The sequence below is a fragment of the Camelus bactrianus genome, chromosome 13, assembly GCF_048773025.1.
Source record: "Camelus bactrianus isolate YW-2024 breed Bactrian camel chromosome 13, ASM4877302v1, whole genome shotgun sequence".
NCBI lineage: Eukaryota > Metazoa > Chordata > Mammalia > Artiodactyla > Camelidae > Camelus > Camelus bactrianus.
Genome location: NC_133551.1, coordinates 33,637,666 through 33,659,240, shown reverse-complemented (window position 1 = coordinate 33,659,240; position 21,575 = coordinate 33,637,666). Strand labels below are relative to the sequence as shown.

Genomic DNA, 21,575 nt, shown 5'->3' with positions numbered 1-21,575 from the left:
ATATACCTTGCTCTTCTTTTTTTGATGTACATCAAATAACTGTCATTAGAATCATGACAGATCACCAACCTAAATTGGCCGTGAAAACTTTTTTCAATTAAAGGGGAAAGTACAACTCATGGTTTTATAATCTTAATATCCAGTGAACTGTATAGTATTGCAGTTTGATTTTTTTTACCTCTTCATTACACTTAACTAAATCCCCTCCTAAAAACACATATGCATAGACACATGCACACTTGATATTTTAGAAGACTTTATTGCAGCTTTAAGTATTATTTTCTTATTCCTAATAAATATTTATGTCAAATGGAGGGCCATGCCCTAGCACCTTTGTTTCCCGACTGATGAAAATGTAGAATCTTCTCCCTTTAGGTGGTAGATGGTACTTATTAAAAATTGAAATGCTTAACTTGCCTCTTTTGAAAGGACTCTCATTTAGCAAAGGTGTTAAAACCTTTTGAGCCAAGACAGGCAGTGTCTGAGCTAGGGAACGGGTGAATGGAAAGTCAATGCCAGGCATTCTGGTAGGTGAAACTAAAGAGCTTTTTCAGTGGTGTGAAACCTTTAGGCAACATTTATTTCTTTCATTGGATGAATTTAATTGAATATTTAACATTTTATGGTGGGCATGTGCACTTTGGCTTTGCAACTTTAATATAGCGCATTATGAATGACATCATAGAATTTTATTTTTCCCTTTGGTGGTTCAGGTCTGCCTCCCAAGATGAAACCAGAGATATAATTAAGGGTAGAACATGCAGGCAAGAAGGAGTTAAAGGAGAGGCCAGGCTGACTGCAAATTAAATTCAGGGCAAGTTATAGGCCTTCACTCCGCAGGCCTTTACCGTGCTTCATCGTTGGATTAGGACATATTCCCAGTGCGTTCATTAAGGTGCTAGTGTATGAGGTTAGAAAAATAAGAGAGGCCTCTCTGGGAATTGACTTGACCGCGTTAGCACACAACACCATTTTTTAGTGGTCAGGAGTTTGGTGGGGTATTTTTTTCCCCTAGATTTTCTAATTAACTGGTGCTATTATCATTGGCTTTATGGAGGAATAGATTGAATGTTCAAAACAGCAGAGATTCATACAAGTCTTGATATTTACGTGATTTGTAAGCCCACAGGTTTTTCTGTGATGGTCACTTGGAACAAAATCTAATACGTGTATTATCTTGATTGTGGCAGTGGTTTTGCACAGGTATAAATTCACAGTATAAATTATACACTTTATTTTATAACGGTTCAAGCAGTTTTTTACCTCAGTAAAAGAGAAAATTTTTAATTTATCTATTTGTATGGAATAGACCATCAGTTGCTCATTTCCATAAAGTATACTCATGGATAAGTGAACACTCAGGACAAAGTAGCATGAAGAAAGCAAATTTAAGTACAGGGAGAATTTGAAAGGTCAGCTAAACTATTTCCTGGCATCTGGCTGAATTACATTACCCAGTATGGCTGGATGGTCTACACTTCTTGTTAAGGACGGCCAGACAGGCTCTTCTCTTTCCCCAGACTAGATCTGGTCCCCAAAAGCATATTATATGTTGAGTTAAGAAATGTAGCTCTCGGTTTGGTTAAGGAACATGTTTCCCTTCTAAGCAGCTGTAGACTCCACATTTGAACTGGTTCTCATTGTATCTGTGTTTACAGGTGCATAGTGAGGCACACTCAGCCTAGGGCCTGCAGGCTGCCTCGAGAAGAAGGCAGAGCAGCTTTGATGATACAAATTTTGAGGCCATACCTTTCCAAACAATGGCCTTTCTGCTCTTGAGAGTCCTCTGCCTTGTGCAGGCTAGCCTTCCATGGTTATATACCAACCTCATGTTAAAATTAGGACAAGCCAAATTTTGCTTACAAAGAGAGCCAAATAATTTTTTTAGCTTGGCAAGATATGAGTCTATGATTAGCTGGACTGCCTTCTTTCTGGTTCTTTTTGAAGAGTCAGTCCCTCCTACCCCTATTCCCATTATCTCCTATTTTTGTGCAAGTGGGAGCAGAAAGAGTAGAGAGCTAATGTCTGGTTTTCCCTGTGAAATAAGATAATGAGGAACTCCTCCCCAATTTGGTTATTCTTTCCTTCCAAAGCAGCGGCTCCCCCATTTCCCCACATGCCTGTCCTACCCGAGGGATGTGATTTACTCCCGTTGACACCTGGGCTTCCTATGGCCCTTCTCAAATAGGGAGCCCTCCTATTCCCACCCCTACCCCTCCACAGTCAATGTTCTAAATAATGCATCTGGTACTTATGTAAGGCACTTAAAGTAATACATTACTGCACAATACTCTAGCCACACAGCGATATTTCTCTTAAAATCATTGGTGCGTTTGGTGGTATCTCTCAATAAGCAGAAGAGAAAATGAAAACTGTGAACTTGGAAAAGATCACGTTGATTTGAGCAGACATCTCGATGCTGGAATTTAGTATGAATTGCTTTTGTAATATTGGAATTTAATGACAGTGCTTTTTAATTAAAAGCATAATTGTTAGGGCCTTTTAAGAGGTATTTTAGAGGCTTAGAGAATTCACTTTCAATCCATGGAGGTAACTTTTTTTCAGTAGAGTAGCAGAAGTGGTCTTGTGTGCCATCTATTGGAATACAGGGAAAATAATCAGCTCAGACCACATTTTCTGAAGACATTGTTTTCCCTTTGTTCTGTGGGTTGACCTCACAAGCAGTGAAAACACATTTGTGAGCCTAAAGTAGCAGGGAATGCTGGTGCTGAGGAAATACAGCCCTGAGCACAGGCATTTCAGTTCCTTGTAAAACGTCAGTTTCTAACTTCTGTCGGGCTTAGCTGCGTGCCAAGCCCCACGCTGGTCATACCGCAGGGCTCATTTCACTTACTTCTCACAACACTACGTAGATACTATGATTGTTAGTGTTATTATCATCGCCAAGTCTTGGAAGACAGAGTTGAAGTGGACCTTGAGTAATCCAGGTAAGGTTTTACACAGGACGTTCAAATTGGCACCCAAATTAAACTCCATCTACATGCAAATTTCATGCTTAACCACTGTTATTCTGGGTGTAGTTAGTCTGAGTACACAAACCCACCAAGATATACCAGAAAAGAAAAAGAAGCTTGAAAATTAGGCTTTGAAACATTTTCTTGACTCATAGAATCAGCTTTCAGTAATAGCTCAAAAGTCGCCTTTTCCGAGAAGGGTTCATTCCTCTTTTCTGCCTTCTCTGTGACCATTCTTTATGCACACGTCCTGATCTTTGGAATGTTAGAACTGGAAAAGCGTCAGGCCAGCCCCTCTTTGGACTGATGAAGGAAGGGAGGTTCAGAGATAGGCTTGACTTGCCTGGGACACATAGAGATGGACCAGAACACAGACTGGAACCAACATCTTGAGGGAACTCTCTCATTCTGCCTCCCACCCAGCCAGGGCCTGGGCCTGTGCTTCCCGTTGTTCGGCTCTTTTCCTAGCTGTGACCTGGAGGAAGTGGCCCATGACTCCTTTCACTTGAGTCTGGTCTACTCTGCCCCTCAATGTCTCTCCTGTGTCTAATTCACTTACCAACATCAGTACTTGACTTTCTCTGTGGCAGGGGGCTCCAGTAACCCATTCCAGGAATAAGATGAAGCAGCATGGTATAGAGACTAAAAGCGGAAAGATGGTCTAGATTCAAATCATGGCTCCTCCATGTGCCAGCTGTGTAGCCTGGGTCTAGTCACTTAACCTCCCCATGCCTCAGTTTCCTCATCTGTAAAATGGTAATGGTATCTATTTCAGAGAATTAGTGTAAGGATTAAATGAGTAAATACTCATAAAGGGCTAATACACAAGCATTTGTTAAGTAAAACAACAAATAAGTTGACTATGATTTCCATTTAACAGACAAGGAAACAGAGGTTCACGGAGGTTACACGACTTGACCAAATTCATGTGACTTGGCATGAGCAGGGCCATGGTTTTACTCAGTGCCATTTCCAGTATGGTTTGCTGTCTAATGCATGGTCCTGTCTGTGCTCACTCGGACTCAGATTCAAATGAGTGGACTTCAGGGGGTCCCTGACGCTGTCACAAATACCGATCCCTTATTTCCTTCCGACCCTGTTCCAAAGTAGTTGTGATGTTAGCAATTGAGAGTGAGGCTGTCATATTCAATATTAAACTGTGCTGACACCAAAAGTGCTGACTAAGCACTAATGTTTATTTCCCCTTTGACCTCAATTAAATGAGCCAATTAGTCTCTGTTCTCTTCTCATGTTGAGTCCATAGTAAAGCTCATAGCAACCTAAAACTGCATTATCATGTGCACTAACCCACCCTATGCTTATCTGGGGTGGGAGAGTGTAAGGGTTACGTCCTTTGTATTTGAAGCAGCTATGACTGCTAGTGGCCACTACTTGTGTGCTTAGGGAACGGCTGGACATTTCTAGAGATTTCTCACTGCTCCAGTCAAAGAGCTCCAGCAGGCGGAGAGGCCTCTGCTGTCAGCAGCCTTTCTCAGATGCCCATTGTTCCAGGCTAATGGGATTGACCTGAGGAGCGCCAGCCACGAAGAAGCCATCACAGCCCTGAGGCAGACCCCCCAGAAGGTGCGACTGGTGGTGTACAGAGATGAGGCGCACTACAGGGACGAGGAGAACTTAGAGATTTTCCCTGTGGATCTTCAGAAGAAGGCCGGCCGAGGACTGGGCCTGAGCATCGTTGGGAAACGGTAAAGAAATGCTGTGAAAGTCAGGATTGATTGGCCTTATTCCTTCAGAGTTTTAGGGACTAACTAATGCCTACAAACCCTGAAAGATAAAGCCTGGTAGTGTAAACTAATGATGTGATTTCTAAAATTAACATAATTATGAATATTTGAATGAGACAGGTCATGTTTCTAAGCAGGATTTTCAACCAAAAAAAAAGTGTCATGTAATGATGGAACACTAAGGTTAATCGACCTAGAACTTCCAGACTTTTATTCCCAGGTAGAGTGAAAACAGGGTCAACAAGTTTCTTTCAACTTGGAGTCACTTATGTCTGAGGCTTGCAAGGGTTAATTAAAGCAACCATACCCAAGAAAAAGCTAATATCAAGAAAGAGATTTATGTATGTACAGTGTTGGGCTGGGGAAATTGCCCTGCCGTGGAGTTCCATGTTGATTTCCTACTCTGTTAACTAAAACAAGTTGAGAAGTTACTGAAATTAGCTGAGTCGACCTACTAGAGAGACAAACATAGATTCTTCATGACTCTAGTTTTCTCTTAAGAAAGATGTCCCCAAAATAATCGCTTGCACCAAAGGTGTAGGTAAATCCTGGTGGCTAGGCTGCTTTTTTGAAATCTATGCTGTTTACCCATGTGATAGGAATTGCAGTAATTATTCCAGAATATTAGTAGATTAGAGAAGTAAATGAGATCTTGAAACTGCAATTCCAGCTTCCATGGTTTACTGGCTTTACGTATCTAGTGTGTATTTATTCCAACAGGGCCGCAGGATTTTCAGGTGACTCCCCAGTGTCGCCTTAAATAGTATCAACCATCTTCTTAGGAAGAATTGAAGTTGATTTTATGCATATTGTGTCTTGTGCTCTCATAGACCTCCGCTGACTAGCCCAGTGCTTTTTTCCAGCAGTCCAACCTGTTATTAAAATATCGGCTACCATTTTTGAGCTGATTTTGTGCCATGTACTGTGCTATCATGATCTCATTTTTTACTTCAGCACCATAAAACCATCACTTTGGAAATGCATTACAGAAAAAAAGAGCCTGGAACTCTTATTTCTGAGCAAACAGTGCACATCTGGGTGGAGAGCAACTGACAGAGCCCATGTTGAAGTTTGCTTTCTTGTGACATATACATATGCCTGGAGAAATTCCATTTAGAGTAGTGATTTTTCCTTTTTTGTCTTGTAGTGGATTGATGAAATAATCTTTATACAACACCAGTATTTTAGATTGAGTTTGTAAGGAACATTTATATTCCTTAGTGCAAAAAGTTTCATTGTAAAAACTCAGATGTATAAGCTCTCAAAATTCACAATTCTTTGTCTAGCAATTCAGTGACTAGAAATGTATCCTAACTATGTACACATTCACTACGCATTGTTTGCAATAGCTAATGAATGGAAATAACTTACATGTTTATCAGTAGTTTACTAATAAATGAAATTAAAGAACATTTATAGAATAGTATGCAGCCATAAAAAAGCATTGAGGAAGCTCCAAGTGCTAATAAAGATCAATTGCCAAGGTGTACTAAGTGAAAAAAGCAAAGTTGAAAAAAACTGGAGGAAAAAAAATGTATATATTCATTTACAAACATATGTTCTATATGCACATGCATTTGCTTGAGTGTACACAGAATATCTTTTGGAGATAACTAAGAAACAGGTACTTTTGTTTACCTCTGAGAAGGCAACTTAGGGACAGGAGACTAGAGGTGAGAGGGAAGCTTTTCAAGATCCACTCCCTTTTCAACCTCTTGAATTTTTAGACATTTATTCATCAAATAAACATAATTAAAACCTTATAGTAATAAAGACAGGGAAAGGAAAAGTGACAGAGACTAGAAATAGATCAGATGCTAATAATTGAGCTGATCTCTAAGGAAATAACCTGCACGGTTTAACAGTACTTAACTCTTGCTTTTTAAAGTGAATTTCCATTTCATTTCACTAAAATTGTCCTCTTGTAGGAATTATGCCCTTGGGCCAAAGAAAGTGAATATTATAATGGGCAGTATAAATACACATAAACTATTTAAAGGGTGAGCACTCTGAGGTTTATTATTTGGGAAGATAGTGGATATTATTGGATTAGGTGGTTTTGTGGGTCTGTCTTCCAAGTTTTAGGATTTAGTGAATCTATATAGAATATCAGTAATCTCAGATTTAATACAGAAATATTAGGTTATATGTGATTACACTGCTTTATGGTATTCACAGAACTGGAAGTGGAGTGTTTATTTCTGACATCGTGAAAGGTGGAGCTGCAGACCTTGATGGGAGATTGATTCAGGGAGATCAGATCTTGTCTGTGAATGGGGAGGACATGAGAAATGCCTCCCAGGAGACAGTGGCCACTGTCCTCAAGGTGAGTCTCCAGGTGCTTTCTGCATGACGGGTATAACTCAAGTCCAGTGGGAATGGTTCTAATCTGGCTTGTTTGTAAAATGTGTTGAATTTTATGCTGATTTCTAGTTTTTAGTAGAGACCTAATCTCTGATTATTTTAACCAATCAGGAGTAGCTCTAAAAGAAAGCTGTTATATTGGCTAACAGGATTGAAGGGAACCTTGTTTGGGGATTTCTAAGCTAGTTTTTCATAGCTGTGAGAATTCCAAGTAACCACAATCGTCCTGTAAAAGCATTTGATGGGATAGGTTCTCCTGGAGTCACAGAATTTATCCTCCTCCCTCTAAGGCTATATTATCATGAATTCATCCAATCCAGCTTTTATTGCTTGAAGGAACATTAAAGATTGTTGAAGACCAGCTTCTCCATCTCACAGTGAAGACTGGGAAAGTAGAATGACAAGCAAAACTGTGCCTGAGGGGTTTTCCTGCCCTGCAAGCTGTCTCTCGCTGAAGCTGTAGAGAGGCTCAGGTTCAAGATTCCCCTCCCAGTGTCTCTGCCACAAGGACCCCTCTCTTGTTAGGAACTGGTTAATAAAAATCCTCGTAGATGTCCCTTCAACTGTAACCAAGTGTGTCTTATTCTGTTTCCCAAATACTGTAGGTGTGGGAGATTTTGCAAAGATAAATGGATTTTGTTTATTTTAAAATCCTGATTTCCTAAAATAGACAACTCTTAGCTATTACTCAAGAGAGGACTTAGATTACTTCTGTGTTACCTCTGTGTTTGATTTTTCTGTTCTCCTTGTCACTACTTCTTAATCATTTCAATGCTTCTGAATACTCTCATCAGAAGGGAAAAGAAAGAGAAAAGAGGTGAATTGAAATGTAATCCCTTTAATGTGTTTAAAGAAGTCATGAAATTATGAGATGAACACCATGGAGTTGATGTGTTTTTGTTACCTTGCGTGATTTTTTGATTTCTGAATTTCCTTTCTGCCTGTGGCCTTCATCAGCCATTTACAGTTCTGGCCTGCAGACATGAGTGAAGACTCTGCCATGATAATTCAGGTCATAAATGCTACTGTTTCTCACCTATGTTCTTTCCTTGCCTCCCCAAGTGTGCACAGGGGCTTGTGCAGCTAGAGGTTGGAAGACTCCGAGCTGGTTCCTGGACCTCCTCGAGGAAGACATCACAGAATAGTCAGGTTGTTGACGGCTTCCTGTCAGACTGACTCACTCCCTCACCTGTCCCCCCTGGGAGAAAGTCCCCCACTTCATAGATGACTGTTGGGCAATAATGTGTAGCATGCAGCATAGTCACAACACCAAGTTCAGTACACCCTAATGTGTTCGAAATAAAAATGAAAGGTGGGATGGAAATTCATTAATCCCTAGATTGTTCTCTCCGTTATTACCTGCAGATGTTTTCTTAGAACCACTTTTCTTTCCCACTATTAGTTCTATATTGCCTAGCCATTGCATGTGCACAGCTGTGTTCATTTTAAAAAAACAAAGAAGCAACATCTGGTGGCAATTTGACCCTCATTAGCACAACATTGTTCTATTCATTCAATTAAATATTGCTATAAAGTTAACTTGTGAATAGCCACTCACATATGCTGAGGGCAATTAATGGTATATTCCTGGGAGAGCAAAGTGTAGGGGTTTCTCCTGTGGGAGGAAGGCCTTGATGGGTGATATTTTGTGGGTTAGCAAACATCTCATGTTTATTTGCAAGGCTGATGTAAGTGCTACTTTTTTTTTTAAACAAAGTATATTTCACTGTATTTTTTTTTTTCATTGTAATGGCTAACAAAATCAAGATGGTAGACTATATGTTAAGTCCTATTTGGTACAAAATGAAACTATAGAAACTTACATGTGACCTCATAGTCCCCTTTGTGGCTTATAGATGGGCCTTTGTTTTGAGGTTAAAAGCACGACTTTTGGTCTCCACCCTAGTTTTCTTAGACCTAAAGCCTCTCCAAGACCTTTGTTTAGAAGACATTCTGATTTCATGGCTAGCACACAGGTGCTTCTGGAATGCTATTAGCTCCCCCCTTTGCCTCACTGGTGTCAGAAAATGAGTGAAGAAAAATACCATTGTGGAAGTTGGGAACTTTTTTTTTTTTTTTTTGCATTCCTGGCTTATGTAATGAGCAGCAAATATGTGTACTGAGAGACAGTGCTACAGTAAGATGCTAGAAGTGAATGATTGGTGAGGATTCTGACCAGACTTGTATCAAAAATGGGAACTTGAGAAGCAAAATGGTCGTCTCGGCTTCTTCCTTAATGGAAGAGTCATTTGAGTCTTTTCGCTGAAGCTCCAGTGTACATCGGGGTTAGAATGCAGCGTGAACAACACTACAGATGGAAGTTTTCTTCCTTCAGAGTGTAGGAGGGCAACACAGAAGAGGTCCCACTGGGTCTCACTCCAAAAGGAGTTTGATAGGTTGAAAAGTGGGTGAAAAGACAGAGGGCATAGCATATGCAAAGGCACAAGGGTACAAGGAATTCCAGTGTTTTAAGAAAATTCCGAACTGACAGGTGAGGTGGTGGGTTGAGCTGGATTTCTACCCTTGAGGAATGTATACGTGCATCTTAGTGGTTAATAAGTTCACATTCAGGTTAAATACAGACCTAACAAATTTAGAGGCTGTCATTAAATGCCAAAAGCCCACCATCACCATTTATCTGTTATGTAAACGTGAGCTGTCATATTTAGGAAACTGGGAAGAAAGTATCAAATAGTTTTATCTAACCTCTCTGCACAGAAATTTTATTTCAGAGGATAGAATTTAATTCAGCTTTAAGAAAAAGAGTATACGTACTTTATCCTTACTTTGTCCTTAAAATTGTGACCTAGGCGGTTTGAGAGTCTGTGCTGATATTTGGCTAAAGGGAAGAACGTTTGTAGGTGGCTGTGAAAAGAAAGTGTCCTCCATCGTCATGAGCCGAAGACCAGCCCATGACCCACTCGCAGACGTTTTCCCCCCCAAGCCTCTTTAAAAAAGTCAAGACCCTCTAGGGGCACACATTTTTATTTGAGCAATTATATGATAGGGAGAGAGCTGCCTTCTTTGGAGGCATCTCATAACTCTTTGACTTGGCCTAGAGAAAATGGGTTCACTAAGAGAGAGGTTCTAGCTGTGGGGCTGCCAAGCCTCTTCTTTTAAAAATACCTTTTCCCACCAACCCGGAAAGAGTATCTCTCCTATGCAGAGGGAAGTGTGTAATGGAAAAACCACGTGAGAAATCATTGCCTCAGAAAACTGAGGGGACACTGCCAGGCAAAGTTCGTATTTCTAAAGGCCTTAAAAAACGCATTATTCTGAGATTTTGTTTAGGCAAAAGTTATAATATGCTATACTTTCTCTGTTCTGAGTAGTTATCTATTATAGCATCATTGATTTAAATCATATCCTTTCAAAAAATATATAAAAACACTCCTTTAACTATATATATATAAAACTATATATATAAAACCATATATAAAGCTATAAATAGAATATAAAACTATATATAACTATATATATCGATTGTTAAGTGTACTGATGTTTGTAACTTTGAAATGAATTTTCTTAAAAAGACAAATTGATGAATAGATATGTGACAAAGAAAATATAGTAGAATATTAATTGTGGAATGTAGGTGGTTATGTCTACTGTATGATTCAACTTTTCTGTATATTTGAAATTTTTCATATTTAAGGAATGTTAAAATATTAAAGAACTTGCATCATACTAAGGAAATGGATCAAATGATAATTTATCAGGTGATGATTGTGGTCTTAGGTGTACCTTAAAATTTTGAGGCAATAGGCATAACCTTAATAATTTGTTAGAAAAAAGTTCTTTATTCATTATTGGTGTCATTGTTTTCTGCATTGGAAATGCACACAATTTTTGTTGAACAGCTACCAGCCAAACATGACTATACATTATTTAAATTTATTGAAATAAACATTAAATTTATTTAAAAGGAAGGCAATAGAGTTATAGCAGATTGAGCTGAATTATTACCAACTCTAGGAAAATCTTTGAGGGGAAAAAAAAGCTTTAAAACATTCCCAAAACAGCATATTCCCTTGGTATTTGCTGCTTTTCCTTACAATTGAGGGTTCCATTTGATCATATTTCTGTTACTCTAGATTTTATTATACTTATTTTAGCAAAAATAGATTATGTAATTTGGGAAATAAGGAGATAAATGTTGACTGCAGCCCGAAATGACACACAGTGTCATTATACTGATCATGTGTAAACACTGTGTAAAAGCTTAGGAAAATGTTTCTGATGTTATGTGCAGCGCAGAAAGCTGAAATTACTGCAGATTTTCTTCCTTGATGATTGAAATCACGTATAATGGATAAATCAGTAGAGCAAATGTTAATTGGGATTGTTTAGGAGGATAAGAGAGTGAGCATGTGTGATTTTTGTTTCCTTTTTTGGCCTCTGCAGAACTTTCTATTACATGTCCCTGGTTACTTAGTAAGTAGGAGAGTGGTAGTAAGTGTGAACATGTCTGCCTGACTGCCGGGTCTCCTTTTCAGGGGAGTCAGCAGAGCACACACAGCAGCTTTCCTCCTTCCCTTGGTCCTGTCATCACCAGCCTGCAGAACCTGGTCGGCACCAAAAGAGCTTCGGATCCTTCCCAAAAAAACTCAGGTATTACTTGGATGCACCCCCCCAGCAAAACCGTCTTGTTTTTTAAAATATTAATATTTGGTTTAAAAAAAGATCTTTTCACCTTCGATTACAGTACTTTTAAGTCTTTGAACATGGCTACATAAACCCCATGCTTTATGAATGTCCCGTTCTAAAGGAAGTGAAACCGTAGAGATTCACTTTAGGAATGTGCCTTTAACAAATCACGTGAAAAACAGGAAAGCAGACATCTAAAGTACTTCATAAACTAAAACCATCTCCAAAGAGGAAAATTTTAAATTACAGATCACTTGAGGAAGGTCTGAAGTCCATATGCCATTGGGGACGGGACAGGGTAGGGGGTCTTTTTAAGTCTTTCCTTGGGTTAGGTTATCTTTGATTAAGGCAGAAAGATGTGCAGTGAAACACAGATGGCTCACCTTCCAAGGCATTTAATCACCATATTCCAGGCAGCTGCTGCTACTGTCCGGCAGCTTTTGTCAAACCAAATGATTACAGACACATCTATCTCAGACAGAGAGGACTCTTTTAAGATAGAGGCCACATGCCCTGATCGATGGTCACCAGTTTGAATTCTGAGGGAGGGTACAATGCCTGCTTGCTTCAGTATTCTCTCTTGAAAGACCTAGATGATGATACTGTTTTCATGGGATAATATTATATCCTAAATAACATTAACTCTAACTTTTTAAAAAGTTAATTTATTGCCTTTTTATTTTATAGGCACAGATGTGGGACCAAGGACTGTTGAGATAATCAGGGTAAGCCAGTCATTTTGCTTTTTATCTGATTTGTGTTGGATTTGCATAATATATACATCTTTCCCTTAACACAGAATGCTGGATTGTTAGTGTGCTCTTTCAAGTTACTGAAGTCAGTATATGGCCTGTGTAACATAAACAGATGTAGGAAAGTACAGCAAAGCACATACATGATCTCTGTGAATTTTTTGGTACATCGGTTCACTACATTTTGTGCATTGTGCTGCTTTTATAAAACAAAAAAATGGTATTATATTAGACATGCTCTTGTAGCTTGCCATTTTCACTTGAAAGCATGAACTTTTAGCCATGCCAGTAAGGTTTTTTTTTGACAGCATATGGCATGATTTTTATTAGTTGCATAATATTCCACCATGTGAATGTGTTGTGATTTTTCTTAACCAACATCCTCTTTTTAAACAATTAGCATTTTTCTCAACTTTTGCTGTCTTTTATAGAAAAATGTCTTCGCATTTTCTTTCAGCCCATATCATGGGTGATTTCCTTAGGATTAATTGTTAGAAATAAAATTGTTGAGTCAAAATCCACGCTTCTTGTTTAAAGGCCTTTATATAAAGTGCTAAGTTGCCCTCCTGAGAAGACTGTGTAAGACCCATTTCAGTTCATAAAGTTGTCAAATCCTGTTTTTCAAACTCCTGTGTGATAATCCAGAATATCGAAAAGCATTTTTATTTTGCTTGTTCTTACCATTAAATTTGGGATTCCAGAAGTAGTGAAAAAAATTATGACCTTGTTGCAATCATAGTTCAACTGCAGTAAAGTGATACCTAGTTTAGTTTAGCTCTCTGGACTCAATTATAGTTGTGTTTGAAGACACTCTACCATGTATTAGCTCTCTTACCTTTGGCAAGTTACTTAACCTCAGTTTGCTCATCTGAAGATTGGGGGTGATAACACTTACCTCACAAGGCAGATCTGTTGTGTGGATTAAATGAGGCAACGCATACAGTGTACTTAGCATAGTACCTAGTATATCATGAATGTCCAGGAAGTGGCATCCATTATTATTGGCTACATCTTTGACTAAATCTGCCATATTTGTTCCTAGTATCTTTCCACCAGAGTGGCAACTCAAATGTTCTTCTGACTGGGAACTTAAATGTGCCAACATGTGCATAATTATGGATAAATTAAGGAAGCATCATAATGCATTTGAACAAAGCCAAATAATTCCATTAATTTCTCCTCATTCCAGGATTCATAACATATCATTTTATGTTTCCTTAGTCATTTCAGCTGCTTATTTTTACAGGCTTTTATAAAAAGGCCTGCTCCTACCCACCTTGTTCTCACACACGCAATCCGAGCAGGAACCTCATAATGAAATGTATCTTGCCGTTTTTGCATGCATGGCTTTATTATTGATGCATTCAGAGAATAGAGGCTGGACACAGACACTTTGGAAAACAGGGTATTAAAGTTCCTTCTTACATGGTTTTTGTTATCATTTTATTCTTTTCCCTTTTTCCAACTTTCCTGACATAAAAGTGAAGCACACTAAGCTGTGTACATTTTTAAATGATCAGATGAAACTGCAGAAGCTTTGCAAGCCTGTGGGTCCCTGTACCACAGCTGCTCCACTAACAGTGGTGTCATGGCTGTCATATGCTTACATCTACAAAAATTGAAAACCCCACTAGACAATGGTATCAATTTGGCTTTCAGCTGTCGTGCATATTTGAAAGAACTTAAGAAGAAAATTGGTCACATTTTGCTGGTTCTTCACATGTTGAGTAACTTGGAAGTTGTTCCTGGCCCTGGTGAATGTTATGCTGTGTAGAGTCTGAAGAGTGTTGGTGTTTATGTTTTAGGAGGCAGTCCACCCAGTTAGGCTCGGACTGCAAGTTCGGTCACCTTTTGTGAGTGCTGGTTGAAATCTCAGCTCAGTTCCCGAGTGTGGGTCTGTCCTGCACGTGCGCAGCTTAGAATTGTGCCTGCGCATTCTGGGGGTTCACTCACAGAGGCGGAGGATGCCCTTCTCTGGCTCTCTCCTCTAGGTTTCTTCCTTTATTCTCCAGCCACCAGGGCTGCTTTTCCTGGTTCCTCTGGCCCAGAAGATGGGTGTGAACATCCAAGTTTTAGCAGTCTGCACCACCTTTATGGCTTCTTGACTGGGTCTCTCGCCTTGAGGACAGAGCTGCCAGGAAAACAACTGGGAAGTACACCGCCTGTTGTCGTTTCTCCAAGTTCTGGCTCCACCGCAATTTGTTTGCGTTTCTTTACTTTTCAGAAGCCTCGGGTAGTTGTTCTTAGGGTTTTGACAAGAGGTCTTCATTTTAATCAGCGGGAGAGAGATGCTATAGGGTGTGCATGCCACCGTGCTGAAAGTGGAACCTGTCATTTGTTCTTTTAGCGATTTTTAAAATATTAACCCTGTGATATAAATATGGGGGAAACCTGGACTGAGGCCAGGATCTGTTTACCAGGCTCAGAGCAAACCGAACTGTCTCACCTAACAATCTCGGAACATAGTCAGTCGCATATTAGCTTCTCTCTGTAGTCACCGCAGTGGGCGTCCTCAAAGACCCTTTGTCCTGACACAGTTCTGCAGCTCTTTCAGAGCCAAGTGTGTTTGTTCACACCCAGAAGAGCATGATATGCTCGGCAATGGAATCGTAAACACCATATGAGGACATACTTGCCAAGTCTGCATCGAAATTGGCCACTAAACTGAGCAGTAGCATAGGGTTGGGTTTTATTTTTCACTCCCACTGTTGCCTTTTACTGAGCCCTTGCTGTGTGCCATCCTCAGCACTGTGAGCTGGGTGGTTTTCTAACCACTTTATGCTTAGAGATGGAAGCTTTAACAGGTTAAGGCACTTCTTCAAGACGCTCCAGCAAATTAAGAGCTGAAACAAAGGTCTTTCTGACTGCAAAGGCGTTGCAGTTAACTCCTGTGTTCCTTGGTCTCCAGCATCATGGAGGGATTTTGTTCAACAGCAACCTGGAGGCAATCATGTTGTGACTCTTTATTAACAGATAATCATTGTTTCCCTTCTTTTTTAGGAGCTCAGTGATGCCCTTGGAATCAGTATTGCTGGAGGAAAAGGGAGTCCCTTAGGAGATATCCCAATATTTATTGCCATGATTCAGGCCAGCGGTGTGGCTGCACGTACACAGAAGCTTAAAGTAAACAGAGAGGGTGGTGAAGGCCCACAGGGTGGGGTGGGGTGGGTTGGGGCGGGAGGGGACATGGCAGCCAGGGGCACTCTTTAAAATTGGAATTCCAAAAGCCTTCAGAGACCCACGCTGAGGGCAAAATGCACTGGAGAGGGTTTATGCCTGAAATTCATTATGTCCCTGGACATATAAAATATTGTTTGTATCAAAGCTTCTCAATGAAATAAGAAATTATTGCTCATTTGCAAAGCCTCCCATATTATTTTTACCTGAAGAGAGATTTGACCTTAGAATCTTCCTTCCACCAAAAGAATCAATGTTCTTATGATCTTTTTTCCCCATCACCCCTTAATCTTAACTTAGGTAAGAAAAATAAAGCAGAAAATATTTGGCTTCCTCATTAGAGCTTTATTGAACAGTTAATTTGTACACCCCGCTATTACTGGCAAATAGATGTATGCAGCACCACCATTACCAAGGTATAAAAGTGGCCTGCTGGGCCTTTTAATACTCAGATCTGACCCCCTTCTTGTTTCTCTGATTGGTCTGTATTTGGGGAAAGCCATAAAAATTCCTCATGCTTCTGGAACACGCACACACAGTAGAAACACAGAATCTGCACAATAGCCACAAATGGGAAATATGACTCACAAAGAATTTTTTAAGCATTCTTCTCAAATTTAATTTTTCTTAATGATAGTGATTTTTCTACCACTTTTGTACCTCCAGGTTGGAGATCGGATTGTCAGCATTAATGGGCAACCTTTGGATGGGCTGTCTCACGCGGACGTGGTTAATCTGCTGAAGAACGCCTACGGGCGCATTATCCTGCAGGTACTGTGATCAATGGAACGCGCAGTTGCGAGAGGCAGATAAGTGGCGCACAGAAAAGATTGAGCGTCACTGGCAGGAGGCATCACCGCCCAGCAGGGTGCTTGCTGATGTGAATTATGAAGGTTGAAAGCAAGAAATTATTATTTTTATTCAGAAATTCTTTAATACCACCCATACAGGCAGTGAGCATGATTATATGAAAGCATAACAAGGGGAGAAAAATTACTCTTTGCTTCACATGATAAATCAACAAGGCTTTTAGCTTCTGGCGTTCTTTGTAAATCAAAATTTGCAAGGAGTAGGAAATGATTTCTTTTCTTAAGCCCCAAAACTGTGTCTGAACTGCCCCAGTGCTGTTTCTTCCACCCCTTTTAAAGGAAGGAAAAGTAACAATGCTCTTTCTCCTGTAGCGTGCATGGTTGCCAATACTGCTAAATTCTCACTGCCTAGTAGTCATCAACTCGGGCAGACAATCATTTATCAGCTGTGGTCCCCAAGAGCATTGTGCAGAGGCACAGGGAGACATACCGGGAAGTAAAAACGAGGTGTGCTGTTAATCACCCCTCCTTATGTTTCAGCACTTCCAGCGTCTCTGAGATTGATATTGTGCAGTGAGTGAGAGGCAGCATCCTGGCAGTGAGTTTTGTTAATGAATCCCCCCCAAAATGTGTGATTGTAATCACCATACTTCTGCAGAAGTAGTATTAAATGGCTTATAGGTGAAAAGAATAAAACCTACCATAAGTACCTTAGAGAGGGCAGCCAGCCACTCCAGTCCAGTCATTCTAGCCTTTAAAAAGTTCAAATTGAAAAAGCATTACTTTGGGGAGGACCAGTTTGTGTTGCTAAACTCGCACATCTCAAAGGTCTAAGTCCAAAGTGCCAAAACAGACATTAAAAAAAAGTCAATGGCTTTCAGCATGTCTGAAGGGAATCATAAGATACTGTCAGTAGTTTCAAGGGAGTTTTGTGACAGGCAACACATCATTCAATGATCTAGGTCCCCGAGCTTCTGGTAAACACAAACCAAAACACTAGGTGGACCATCTGTAGAATCAGCTCCCCTCTGAACCTTGTCCTCACCTTCAGTGGAAACTTACTTAGGTGGTTACCTCTCATTCCGCCCTCTGTCCCCACCTCAGTCATCCTCAGAGCCTGCAAATCCTTGCTTTTCCTTGTTTGCAGCCCTTGCTCTTCCTCCGAGTTATGCTGACCCCTAGAGGCCATTCTAGTGCAACTCTTCAATCGCAGAGCTGCTGGGACCCATTAGATAAACAGAATTTTATGAGGAAATTATTTCAAATGATAACTATGTCGAGAAAAAAAAGGGGGGTTTCCCTTTGCAGGATCTGATATTATTGATATTTTTATCAACCAGTGTAATTTGTTCAGCTCCACAGTCTTCGCAAGGAAATGAGAAGACACAGTGTTAAAGTCTAACGTTAGCTATTATAAAGTGCCCTTAATGGAAATGAACTCCTGCTCTCCCATGTGAATTAACACTTCATTCAGCCAAATTGCCACTATTAACATACTTTTGAAGGAATTCCTTATTTTTCCTATTCCTGCATTTTAAGAAGAAAATGACTTTTGGCTTCAAAATGTTCTCTTGTATTAATCACATTAGTTGGTGGTGTTACTGTCTAACAGGTGCTGTTAAAAGCTTAGCAGAATCCTTTGGGACTTTGACAGTTGTGAACTACACAACTATGGGTAATGAGCATTTGTGCTGCCAAAGTCTTTAGACACAAAACCCAGGAAATTCTTACATCCTGAATCAGACACCTTTTGGTTACGTAGTGTATTTATTTTAATTAAAACAGTGTGTGTGGAGTGGTACCGGCAATACAGTTACCACAGCTGACTTGTCAGTAGGTACTTATTTTTGTTATCAGGTGAGCCAGCCCATTGGCAGAGTAGTTGGGAAGGTCAGAGAGTTGTGTCTGATGATGTGGAGAAGACTTATTGTCAGTATACATGCAAAGCAGACAACAGCTGCTGATTGCACAGGACAGGTTAAGGTCTGGGTCAGCAGACGGCAGGGTGGAGAAGGGAAAAAGAGGAGGGGAGACAACCAGCACTTCTGGAAGCTTCTCTCCAAAGTTTAAACTGCTATCACTAGGTGTGGTAAGGAAGTAGATATTTCTGCCTTTAAAGTCTGATGGTTTCTTATTCTCAAGTATAGATTGTTCAGTGGAGATTGATTTGCTATGAGGGGTCATTAAGATGTTCTCAACTATATTTGCTTCTGTAGTTTGCCTGGTTTAGCTCTTTTGTCTATGAATTACCTTAAAACCTTTTTTGGATAAAAAAAAGGTAACCCAGACCCTCTGCCAGAAATTGTGTTCATTTTCACATCTTTGAGAACACAGAAGATGAAAAGAGCTTGTCAGAGATTTTATCACTAAAGGAAATTGTAGGGTCCAAACACTTTAGAGTGTAGCAGGAAGTGGATCAAGGGAGCATTAAGTAAACTAGACAATATAGGAGGAGCTTGTTGGGAGAAGAGAACGTTGTATTTTGAGGCGTCCAGGTGGAGATGTCCAGCAGGCAGAGGAAATGTGCTGCCAGTGCTCAGGGAGACTTCAGTGCTGGAAATAGGAAGCAAATAAAGCCAGCTGAGGCTTGTAGGGGGTTGATATCCCCACTCCCTGGCACATAATAATTCATAGATATTGGCTGAATAAACGAATGAAAACAGTGGAGAGAAAGACAGAGGATCAAGGCTTGGAGTCAGCAGCAAGTATGGAGAGCAGGAGCAGAGAGTCTGAAGTCTGGGAGATTAATTAAGGGTTATCTACAGAGTCCTTTTAGGACATCCTCCAGAACACACACACACAAATGATATAAGAGGGCCCAACCACTGGTTAGGAGAGAGAGAGATGTGTCATGCTCATCAAGATAATATAGAGAAAACAATGACTTCCCTTGTGAACCTTAGATTAAAAATGGAAGAGAAGAAATAAGACACAAGATTAATTCAGGATATCTAATACCCAACAACCAAGAGTTGAAAAGAGAAAAACAAAGATAACAAAGAAATGAAACAAATTTAGCCTGAGGTCCATTAATCAGTGACCAAATAAATAAAAGAATAATACCTGTATACTAAATTCTAAAAGTCTCAAAGAGAAAAGTATAAACTACTTACAAAAGAACAAGACAAATGACATCTTACTTTTTTTCAGCAATGTATTTCTGAGAAAGTTATGTTAGAATGTACTCCAGCAAGAGGAAAGTAAGAAAGAGAAAAGCCAGTGGACACGATGCTGAGGAACGTGGAAGTCCCAGAACAGCAGTATAGCAGGCAGAGCGAGCTTGTCCAAATTGGAGCAGCCAGAAAAGAGAGGGCTCTAAGAGAGATGACTCTGAATGAAAGAGGAGAGAAGAGGGACAGATAGATTGTCTTGTATGTTTAACTGAATTGGAAGTTTAAGATCAGTTGGAAAGTTGCGGGGCTGAATTATTAATAAGCATATAAAAATTAAAATGAGATCACTATTAACATTTGGAAAAATAAAATTATACCAAAAAAAAAAAAAAGAAATCTAAGCATAGTATAGTAGTTGGCTTAGTGTGAATAGCATTTATATAAACGTTGTAAGTCATAATAAAACCAATAGAATGAAATATCACGATGCATTAAAATATTAGTAGCATGGGGGTTTAGGATGTGTTTGTGGAAAGGAAAATATAAGAGAGTTAAATCTTAAAGTTGAAATAAAAAAAGAGATGGTCAGAAGTTGTTATAACAACTACAAAGCTCTAAATACATCTAAAGAAACAGAGAAAACAAGTAGAACCTAAAAATATAAAAGTTGAGTGTAAGATTTTGGCAAGCTCAATTCTCATCTGTTGGAATACGGCGTCTGTAGATGTCATCAAGATGATAAATTTCAAAATAGGCTTATAAAGCATATTATTTAGCTTATGCCTCTAGTACTGAAGAAGAGTTCACTGTGTCTCTAGGGAGTGAGAGTGTTGAATTTTTTATCATGTACTGTACTATTTAATTTTTATTATGTGCACACGAAAGAAATATCCTAGAAAAATAAAATAGAAAAGAACCACGAGTCAAGAATACAGGTCCTAGACACTGAAGGAGAAAAGAATTTTAAGAATAACACACTTAACCAATGAGGCAGAAGTAAATAAAACTGGGAAAGTCACTACAGCAGGCAGAAAAATCACCGACCATCTTTAAAGGAATTGATTTCTTTCTTTCAAAGTTGGTGGCAAGTCACCGGAGAACAAGTGGGTAGTGGGGAGCAAAGGAGATAGAAGCAAGATGGAGAGGATGTTACCTCTGAAAAAAGAAGTTTTTCAGGGGAGTTTGAGTCTGACTGCTTCCCTTCTGGAATGATTATTTTCTAAGAATGAATAAAGATTTTGACATCTGAGAGAAGTGCTTCTCAAACCTCAGCATGCTGTAGAATCACCTGGAGGGCTTGTTAAACAAACACAGCTACTGGGTCCCACCCGCAGAGCTTCTGATTCTGTAGGGCTGGGGAGGATCCAAGAATCTCCATTAATATCAAGCTCCCAGGTGTTGCTGCTGCTGCCGGTTCACAGGCCAACCTGTGGCCCACTGGACGAGTGCATCCTTTAGGGATGAGCAAAGGTTTGCACATGCTGCTCTCTATGCCTTGAGTTCCCATCTCACCCCACCCCTCTTTATAAATCTTGTAAAACTCTTTGTTTACAAACTCTCCAACCAATAATAGGGGGTGAGTTTCCCCCTAGACTATGAATTTATCCAAAGCTGGGACAGTGTCTGCTCCTCTAGCCTAAGGCCTGGCCCAGAGCATGCCTAGTAGGTGCTGGTCGCTCTGAGTGGGTTGCTGATCCATGCTGATCACATTCAAGGACATGAACTTACAGAGAACAAATCAGCACAGTTATCAGTTTGGCCCAGGAAAACTGCAGCAGAGGGGAAAGGTGGATTGGGAACTGAAAAGTGTGCGGTAGAGGGTGCACAGCAAGCAGTTCAAGATACGGGTGGATAGTTCTTAACCTTGCTTGCCCAGTAAAAATCACCAACTCTAGTACCAGTTCCTGCATCTCACCCCATGGATTTAAGTGGTCTGGGATGCAGCTTGAACATTGGTATATTTCCAAGCTTCTCTGGTGGTTCTATTACATAG

General features: G+C 39.9%; 1 protein-coding gene across 8 annotated transcripts in view; it reads left to right on the top strand.

Annotated features, from left to right (window-relative positions):
• Positions 1 to 21,575, top strand: part of PATJ (PATJ crumbs cell polarity complex component) — a 291,813-nt gene that overhangs the window by 251,070 nt on the left and 19,168 nt on the right. For 7 of the 8 annotated variants that reach the window (XM_074376369.1, XM_074376370.1, XM_074376368.1 and 4 more), the window contains 7 exons: positions 4,488 to 4,681; positions 6,899 to 7,046; positions 8,147 to 8,233; positions 11,581 to 11,695; positions 12,419 to 12,456; positions 15,484 to 15,606; positions 16,327 to 16,431. In XM_074376369.1, the coding sequence (XP_074232470.1) occupies positions 4,488 to 4,681; positions 6,899 to 7,046; positions 8,147 to 8,233; positions 11,581 to 11,695; positions 12,419 to 12,456; positions 15,484 to 15,606; positions 16,327 to 16,431 (810 nt within the window). The remainder of the gene's footprint in view (positions 1 to 4,487; positions 4,682 to 6,898; positions 7,047 to 8,146; positions 8,234 to 11,580; positions 11,696 to 12,418; positions 12,457 to 15,483; positions 15,607 to 16,326; positions 16,432 to 21,575) is intronic. The other variant, XM_074376367.1, reaches the window with a different exon arrangement.